This window comes from Oncorhynchus keta, chromosome 4, assembly GCF_023373465.1.
Source record: "Oncorhynchus keta strain PuntledgeMale-10-30-2019 chromosome 4, Oket_V2, whole genome shotgun sequence".
In the NCBI taxonomy this organism is placed as follows: Eukaryota; Metazoa; Chordata; class Actinopteri; order Salmoniformes; family Salmonidae; genus Oncorhynchus; species Oncorhynchus keta.
The window spans coordinates 26,690,911-26,700,471 of NC_068424.1; the positions used below are offsets into that span (position 1 = coordinate 26,690,911).

Consider the following 9,561-nt stretch of genomic DNA (forward strand, 5'->3'; position numbering starts at 1 on the left):
AAAACCCTTTAGACGGGAACAAAACTAGAACACATAAAACCCTTTAGACGGGAACAAAACTAGAACAAATAAAACCCTTTAGACGGGAACAAAACTAGAACAAATAAAACCCTTTAGACGGGAACAAAACTAGAACAAATAAAACCCTTTAGACGGGAACAAAACTAGAACACATAAAAGCCATTAGAAGGGAACAAAACTAGAACACATAAAACCCTTTAGACGGGAACAAAACTAGAACAAATAAAACCCTTTAGACGGGAACAAAACTAGAACACATAAAAGCCATTAGAAGGGAACAAAACTAGAACACATAAAACCCTTTAGACGGGAACAAAACTAGAACAAATAAAACCCTTTAGACGGGAACAAAACTAGAACAAATAAAACCCTTTAGACGGGAACAAAACTAGAACACATAAAACCCTTTAGACGGGAACAAAACTAGAACACATAAAACCCTTTAGACGGGAACAAAACTAGAACAAATAAAACCCTTTAGACGGGAACAAAACTAGAACACATAAAAGCCATTAGAAGGGAACAAAACTAGAACACATAAAACCCTTTAGACGGGAACAAAACTAGAACACATAAAAGCCATTAGAAGGGAACAAAACTAGAACAAATAAAACCCTTTAGACGGAACAAAACTAGAACACATAAAAGCCATTAGAAGAACAAATAAAACCCTTTAGACGGGAACAAAACTAGAACAAATAAAACCCTTTAGACGGGAAAACAAAACTAGAACAAATAAAACCCTTTAGACGGAACAAAACTAGAACACATAAAACCCTTTAGACGGGAACAAAACTAGAACAAATAAAACCCTTTAGACGGGAACAAAACTAGAACACATAAAAGCCATTAGAAGGGAACAAAACTAGAACACATAAAACCCTTTAGACGGGAACAAAACTAGAACAAATAAAACCCTTTAGACGGGAACAAAACTAGAACACATAAAAGCCATTAGAAGGGAACAAAACTAGAACACATAAAACCCTTTAGACGGGAACAAAACTAGAACACATAAAACCCTTTAGACGGGAACAAAACTAGAACAAATTAAACCCTTTAGACGGGAACAAAACTAGAACACATAAAAGCCATTAGACGGGAACAAAACTAGAACACATAAAAGCCATTAGAAGGGAACAAAACTAGAACAAATAAAACCCTTTAGACGGGAACAAAACTAGAACACATAAAACCCTTTAGACGGGAACAAAACTAGAACAAATAAAACCCTTTAGACGGGAACAAAACTAGAACACATAAAACCCTTTAGACGGGAACAAAACTAGAACACATAAAACCCTTTAGACGGGAACAAAACTAGAACAAATAAAACCCTTTAGACGGGAACAAAACTAGAACACATAAAACCCTTTAGACGGGAACAAAACTAGAACAAATAAAACCCTTTAGACGGGAACAAAACTAGAACAAATAAAACCCTTTAGACGGGAACAAAACTAGAACACATAAAACCCTTTAGACGGGAACAAAACTAGAACACATAAAAGCCATTAGAAGGGAACAAAACTAGAACACATAAAACCCTTTAGACGGGAACAAAACTAGAACAAATAAAAGCCATTAGAAGGGAACAAAACTAGAACACATAAAAGCCATTAGAAGGGAACAAAACTAGAACAAATAAAACCCTTTAGACGGGAACAAAACTAGAACAAATAAAACCCTTTAGACGGGAACAAAACTAGAACAAATAAAACCCTTTAGACGGGAACAAAACTAGAACAAATAAAACCCTTTAGACGGGAACAAAACTAGAACACATAAAAGCCATTAGAAGGGAACACGGGCAATTTATTTATTAAAGTTTGGCCCCAAGGACTATACTCCAAGGTGTACTTGGTTTTAAAAGCTGTAGAACTAAATGGGGAACGCTTTGGTTTCTAGTTCACTAACAATTTCTCTGTAATTTTCCTTTTAGAGAGAGCGAGAGAGAGAAAGGAGATGGAATGAGGGAGGAGATGGAACGAGAGAGCAAGAGCGACAGATGGAGATGGAACAAGAGAGAAAGAGAGCGAGGAGATGGAACAAGAGAGCGATAGATAGACGTTCTCTGTTTTCAACCGTCAAGACGTTTAGAAATACAAAAAATAAAATAAATGAGTGGTTTAAAAATGACAGAATCTAAAGGCTCAGACCCACCAATAGTTTGCCAGCCGAGAGTACTTAGGTACCTCTGAACAGAGTGCCGGCAGTAATTTGCAAACCGAGTGCGCACCGGTTCTCCATGTAGAATCGACTTAAATGTCGTCAGTCAGACCTCTACAATGGGTGGTCCATAAAACACAGCGTGCTGAACGATCGGCAGACGAACTCTAGAGCCACATTCTGTGCGATGTGTGCAAGCCTTAAAGTTGCTTACAGACTTCTAACAGCTGTATCAGATATATATTTTCCAGAAGAACATGTTTTTTTTATTTTTATGGTTCACTCTAAACCTTGGCCCAGTTCATGTTGTTTGCCTACGTTTGTAAATGTATAGCTATGTATGCAGCTTTTCATCTTGACGATTCAATTATTTATCTCTCTAATTCCAAACAAGTTGTATGTATAGTATACATTGTTGTTAGGCTATTACGGCCAGAGCTCATCACTATATGGATCTCATCACACTTTGTTAAACTTAAAAACAACCTCTCAAAATGATTTGTTGGTAGTTTTGTTTGTACTCAATTAGACACCTGTTGTTTACCTACAACATGAGTCAACCCTGTAATGTCTCCTCCCATCTCCTCTCCTCCCATCCCATCTCCTCTCCTATAGGATGAGTTCTACCAGCAGCTGCAGGCCATCAGACAGCCATGGCACATTCCCAGTGACACAGAGAGTGACCTTCTGGAACCACCTGAGCAGGACAAGTGTGAGTAAGCGTGCCTTACCTTACACTTTTCATCCCTTCTCTCTATTTCTCTGCTCTTTATCTCTTTCTACCTCTGTCTTAATCTTTATCCTCATTGCTGTTTATTTCTCTCCCCACCTTTCTTATTGTCTTTTCTCTCCCATACTGACCCACAAGGGAAGTCATTTTTCCTCAGTGTTTCAGTGTCAAACTTTTTCATGAAGTCAGTGGTATTCTACTGCCCCACAAGAGGACTGATCGCTCTCTTAATGCCATCAGCCGCACACTGTCATTTCCTTAGTTCAATTTATTTATGTCATTACTTCAATTTTCTGTGATTAATGTACAAAGTATGGCTTTCCGTCGGCCTAATAAAGGGGATTTATACCTTAATGTACGCTGTCAAATTCAGTACAAGAAAATGAGAGTTTAGTCATGAAATGCCCCTTGCTACACAGGAGGCAGACATCTTGTGAAGTTTTAAAAGCTGAATATGTGATTTCTGGGTGGATTGTTAATATCATCTGAGATTACATCTCCAGCCGTCACTTAAGAGATTTATTCACGTTAAGAGATGGACATCTCATGAATCCATAAATCGTTATATAAGTCTGGCTTGGGTACGACGTAGCTCTCTCTCTGTCCTTTGAACATGACATCACTAGGTGTGTGTCCCAAATGGCACCCTATTCCCTACAGGGCACATAGGGCTCTGGGCAAAGTTGTGCACTATATAGGGAATAGGGTGACATTTGGGACACAGACTCCATCTTTGAACATTTTATTTTTATTTTTATTTTTTACCTTAATTTAACTAGGCAAGTCAGTTAAGAACACATTCTTATTTTCAGTGACGGCCTGGGAACAGTGGGTTAACTGCCTGTTCAGGGGCAGAGCGACAGATTTGTACCTTGTCAGCTCGGGGGTTTGAACTCGCAACCTTCCGGTTACTAGTCCAACGCTCTAACCACTAGGCTACGCTTCCACATGACATAGTTAGATCAGAAGTCCCCTCTTGATGTTCAGATAAATAAATCTGTTGAATGTAGTAATATGTCATAACTATTCATATGTAATAAATAATAATATAATATGGTCTCAATAGTCCTATCAAACCATCGCTCTTAACTTTTATGGTGAGAGTTGCGTATCGCCACATCCTCAGAGATGGCTTCAGATCCTGGTATTGTAGAAATGCGCCAATGAACGCACACACACACAGTACACGTGCCTGACGTTGGCCTTGTAGTTAAGACCACCGCCCTCAGCACATGTACGATTCCCCTGACTGTGTGGGCACGAATCCCGGCACCTACCGGCCCAACTCAGTATCTCCCTTCTCTCTGTCTCCCCTTCATTGCATACCGGTCTCTGTCATTGAAAAAACATACAGAAGGAGAGTGCATATCCACACATAGCCAACTTCTTCAGTGTGGGTGGATTATACAACTACAGTGTAAGTACAGTTCATCGTACATAATTCTGTTCATGTTGAAGTTAATTCATTGAATTTATCTATCAAGCCAGATGGAACTAAATCTGTCATTTGGCCCTAATTATTCTCTTTCACAGAACAGTGACAGAAATGTTCTGCAAATAATGTATCACATAACGTGTCCCAAATGCCACCTTTTTCTCCATGACGTGCACTACTTTTGACCAGGATCCATAGGGCTCTGGTCAAAAGTAGTGCACTATATCGGGAACAGGGTGCGATTTGGTATCCACACACAGTTTTCTCAGTAAACAACAGGGCCTGGAATCATCTGCTTATACTGAGACTGAAATGCAAGTGGGAATTGGAGTCAGAGGGCCAAAGGTTTTTATGGAACTCATGAAACAGGGACTGCATCCCAAATGGCACCCTATTCCCCATGTGGTGCACCGCTTTTGACCAGGGCCCTTAGAACTCTGGTCAAATGTAACGCACTATATAGGAATAGGGTGCCATTTGGGATGCATCCAGGAATCCAAGAATTCCAAGTCAAACCAAACATTGCGTTACGCAAAATGGCGGCAATCAAATGGAACTGTAAGACTACATGACAGGTCTCTCTTGGGTATGGAGGGTTGTTGTGCCAAAAGGAACATAGCTGGTGAAGTGACCAGACGTATTCAGCTACTATACTCAGGCAATGGCAATGATGTGTTTATAAAAGGATACGAGCCACACACTACTGGAGAGAGAGGGAGGGAGAGAGATGGAGGAGAGGGGAGAGAGATGGAAGAGAGAGAGAGGTGGAGGAGGAGAGGGGAGAGAGATGGAGGAGAGGGGAGAGAGATGGAGGAGAGGGGAGAGAGATGGAAGAGAGAGAGAGGAGGAGAGGGGAGAGAGATGGAGAAGAGTGGGAGCAGGAGAAAGAAAGAGAGAGATGCCCAGCTGCAAGATATGAGAGAGGGCTCATGGGGTGAGATGGCTGCTGACTGACTCAGTAAGTGTGTGTGTGTGCGTGCGTCTGTGTTTACATTTGTGTGTACGTATGCCTGTGTGCGTTCGTGTGTGTGTGTGTGTGTGTCATTAGATGTATGCTTCTTAGCTCATTGGCACAGTGACACCCCCCTTCCCAGCCCCCCTCCCCTCATCTCTGCTGCCATGCCAGTGCCTTGGTTCTTGTGTCTGAGCTGGCGCCAAGTCTATGGCACAGAGCTACATAATAAAGAAAAAAAAGCCGTACATAGCTATTTCCTGTTATTCTAGAGACTTCCACAATGGGGTAACCGCAGCGACCTCAATGAGATGAAAGTAGTGTGTAGTCAATGGAGTAGTCAGTCCCCCTCCTATCCCCTTCTCTTCCCAACCACCCTGTGGCTCATGTCTCAGACTAACTACCCAATTTATTAAACATAGAGGAAAACTCCGCTCCAAAACGATCTTTTGGTATTTTTTTCATTAGTCCACTGCTGACATGCAACACATTCTGGGACTACATCAACAGTGGCCTGATGAAAAAAATACAAACATATTTTCTACTTTAACTTGATGAATTAACATGGTAATGTGTGTATACAGCTGCCAATGTCTCTGTAATGATGGTTTGTATGTACTGTAGGTAGTTTGATGGGTGCTGATAGTGTTGTTTTCATATGATATTGGCAGCAACCCTTGATGAGGGTGTCACAAACTCCTCCAAAGGAGTTATCTGCTTTGGGGTTGTGGTTCGAGTCCCAGCTGGAAAACTCCTGAAAACGCTATAATATGTTATGTTGGATGGGATGTCAGTCAGAGTCCCAGTTATGTGGATTAATTAGTGTTATTGTCTGTTCTGATGTATTCACAGGTGGGGTACAAGATGCCAATAAGAGATCCGTGTTCTCAGGTGAGCATCTAAACCCAAAGGTACCCAAAGTCTGTCACAAAGGTACCCAAAGTCTGTCACAAAGGTACCCAAAGTCTGTCACAAAGGTACCCAAAGTCTGTCACGATCAATCATAATCACAACAATAAGATAACCCAATCATCTGTAGTCATAATCGACCATCATCTCGCTGTCATATTCCTATTTTTAAGAGCATGTTATTCACGCTTTACTCTTAAAACGGTTTCATATTTATGCAAAATACGGTAAAATATGCGTTTTACAATAACATCATAACAACGTGGTCTACCAGCCCGCTGTGCACAATTCAACATCTATTCCACATTGGTTCAACATAATTTCATTGAAATGATGTGGAAACAACGTTGATTCAACCAGTGTGTGCCCAGCGGGAGACAACCAAAAGGCATTATACAGTACCAGGTAGCATGGACATGATTACAGTATATGGATTTTATTATGATTATATGATTATATGGATGAAAAAGCCATCCAATAAGACCGGAAATCAAACAGTTTGTCATATACAGTACACATTTTGAAAACTGTAGCATATTTCAACATTACTCATAAAAGTGTAAAATAATTTACACTCAAAAGCATAACAACCTAGTCTGCTACCAGGTACCCATTATAGAAATCTGGATTCAATTGTGATATATTATTACATGCATCACACGTAATATCAGCCGGTCTGTTTCTTATTAGTAGTGTCTTGAGACAACTCCTTTATCCCATTAGAGACAAGAGGCGACTTCATTTGATGGAGCCTCCATGTCTGTCTGTCCATGACTTCACTCAGAGTCCCCGGCACCACTGCAGTGTATGTTGCCCCGGCAACTACCAATAGGTGACTCAGAAGCCTCCATTTTCCTTTATAGACCCTCCAATTAGTCCTTAGATTGGAAGACGTACCGGCTCTGCAATGCGATTGGTGGACATCGGCCATTTTGGAGAGGGTGAGAGTGAGAGAGTGCGAGAGAGAGACAGAGAAGGAGAAAAGGAACCTCTTATACCCAGTTCCAATAAGTCAGTACTGGGTGCATAGGGAACAGTGTTTACAGGGTTTAAAATCACTCCAGACAGACAGCGTCAAGTCTTTAGAGAGGATTTGGGCAGAGGCAAAGACTGTGTCCCAAATGGCACCCTATTCCCTATATAGTTCACTACCTTTGACCAGCGCCTGGGTGGCATTTGGGACGCAGACAGAGAGTGTCTGGTTGGTTTAGACGAGGTTCTCTGCGGTTCTGCCTTCTTGTGGCGCTAGCTGGTCGACAAGTTCTGCCCACAGTTCCCAGAGTCAAAGAGAGAGAGGGAGGGAGGAGGGAGGAAGGGAGAGAGAGAGAAGGGAGGAAGGGAGAGAGAGAGCACGGAGGAAGGGAGAGAGAGAGCACGTGTGACAGTCTGGAGAGAGAAAGAGCCAGGGACAGAGAGTGAGAGAGAGATGGAGAAAGAGAGCGCCAGGTTGGACAGAGAGAGATACCTAGAGAGGGAGGGGAAAAAATATATATATAGAGAGAGAAAGCCTGCAGAGAGGTGTTAGAGAGGCCGTGGTCAGGCCGACGCTTTGGCTATCTGACACGCCACGAGCTAACAATGCTGCCACAGTAACTATAGTAACAACCAACCAAAACCCCAACTCTGGGTGCTGAAGTCACCATGCACTATCACTCATCTCTCATATGCTGTGACCCAGATGGCACCCCATTCCCTATATAGTGCACTTCTTTTGACCAGGGCCTATAGGGCTGAAAAAAAATAGTTCACTATATAGGGAATAGGGTGCCATTTGAGACGCAGACCCAGAACTCAGAGCCCTCTGGAACCATCTCTCTCGGTCCCCAACCAACCAACCAGGCTTCATTCTCATTTTCCAACTCATGTTTATCTTTGACATGTTCAAATATTAAAGACTGTTTTATTGTAATTGCTCAGGCTATTATTTCTTATTAGCGGTTGGTTGTTGAAATGTGTCTGAATCTTGGTTTCTAAGGAGACTGATGTTTTCGTGTGTGTGTGTGTGTGTGTGTGTGTGTGTGTGTGTGTGTGTGTGTGTGTGTGTGTGTGTGTGTGTGTGTGTGTGTGTGTGTGTTTTCACAGGCCTATAGTGATGAAGACCAGAGAGAGAGACATTGATCCAATCAAATAATTATGCAAACCACTGGGTATTTTCAATATTGTGTACAGAGACCATTATTTTTTATAATTCACTCAGTGAGGAATATAAAAAAAGATTGTATACTTTTTCCACAGAGGTTGATATTTCTGAGACCATGTAGCACCAAGATGTGTGAACTATTGTCAAAAATAGGACAACTTTAGAGTATGAAGTATGAAATATAACTGAATATTTCTTTGTGCTTGCTATTTTAGCATGCTTACGTCTTTAAAGGAGTTGAAAGAAAAATCTAGAAGCATACTTTGAAACAGTAGCACATGTACTGTACTGTACTGTATAGAGCCAATCTCTGAATAGGCACTTAAGGGCTGGTTTTTAAAGTGGAATGGCTTTCAAGGGAATAAAATAATGGAGCAGATATTCACCTTGAATTGAAGATTATTTTCCCCCACACTACATTCTGTAGCCTGATCCCAGATCTGTTTTTATTTTAAACCTAAAGCTCCATTGTTTAAAAAAACAGTAGCTGGTATGCAGGCTTTCGTACAGATACTCACCTTGATTTGAAAAGGATATCCTTCCTTCTTTTGCACCAAATTTAGTTCATTCTAAATTCTGTTCATTCTAAATTCTGTTAATAACTTGAAGAGTGTTTCTTCATCACACCATGGGTCTGTTCAGGAGACTGCGACATAAGAACTTGCCCCTGGTAAGGGAAGCCTGGAATCCCGATTCCTCCTTCCGGGATTTCTTGGGAAAACCTAGACATTTTGGGAAAGGTAACAATCCTGGTCTACACTGTTATGTTGATCTACGACTGTTCCTTTTGTAGCTATGAGTTTTGTTATACTTCTGTTGACATGCAAATACTTACAAAATGGATAAAAGATTGTTTCTTTTTTATGTACTGACTGAACCATTGAATAAAAACCTGGAAGTGATTGATGCCATGTTTTTACATAATTAAACCTATCATAACACATTGAGTGCGTCCCAAATGTCGCTCTGTTCCCTATATAGTGTGCACTGGAACGAATTGCAAAAATCGCTGAAGTTGGAGACTTTTATCTCCCTCACCAACTTCAAACATCAGCTATCCGAGCAGCTAACCGATCGCTGCAGCTGTACATAGTCTATAGGTAAATAGCTCACCCTTTTTCACCTACCTCATTCCCATACTGTTTTTATACTGTTTTTATTTATTTACTTTTCTGCTCTTTTGCACACCAATATCTCTACCTGTA

The 9,561-nt window shown here is 41.0% G+C and overlaps 1 protein-coding gene across 2 annotated transcripts in view; it reads left to right on the forward strand.

Annotated features, from left to right (window-relative positions):
* Positions 1-9,258, forward strand: part of c4h8orf34 (chromosome 4 C8orf34 homolog) — a 175,209-nt gene extending 165,951 nt beyond the window's left edge. For both annotated transcript variants that reach the window (XM_052504950.1, XM_052504954.1), the window contains 3 exons: positions 2,806-2,902; positions 6,160-6,198; positions 8,299-9,258. In XM_052504950.1, coding sequence (XP_052360910.1) covers positions 2,806-2,902; positions 6,160-6,198; positions 8,299-8,306 — 144 coding nt within the window. In that variant the 3' untranslated portion in view covers positions 8,307-9,258. The remainder of the gene's footprint in view (positions 1-2,805; positions 2,903-6,159; positions 6,199-8,298) is intronic.
* The last annotated feature ends 303 nt before the right edge of the window (positions 9,259-9,561 follow it).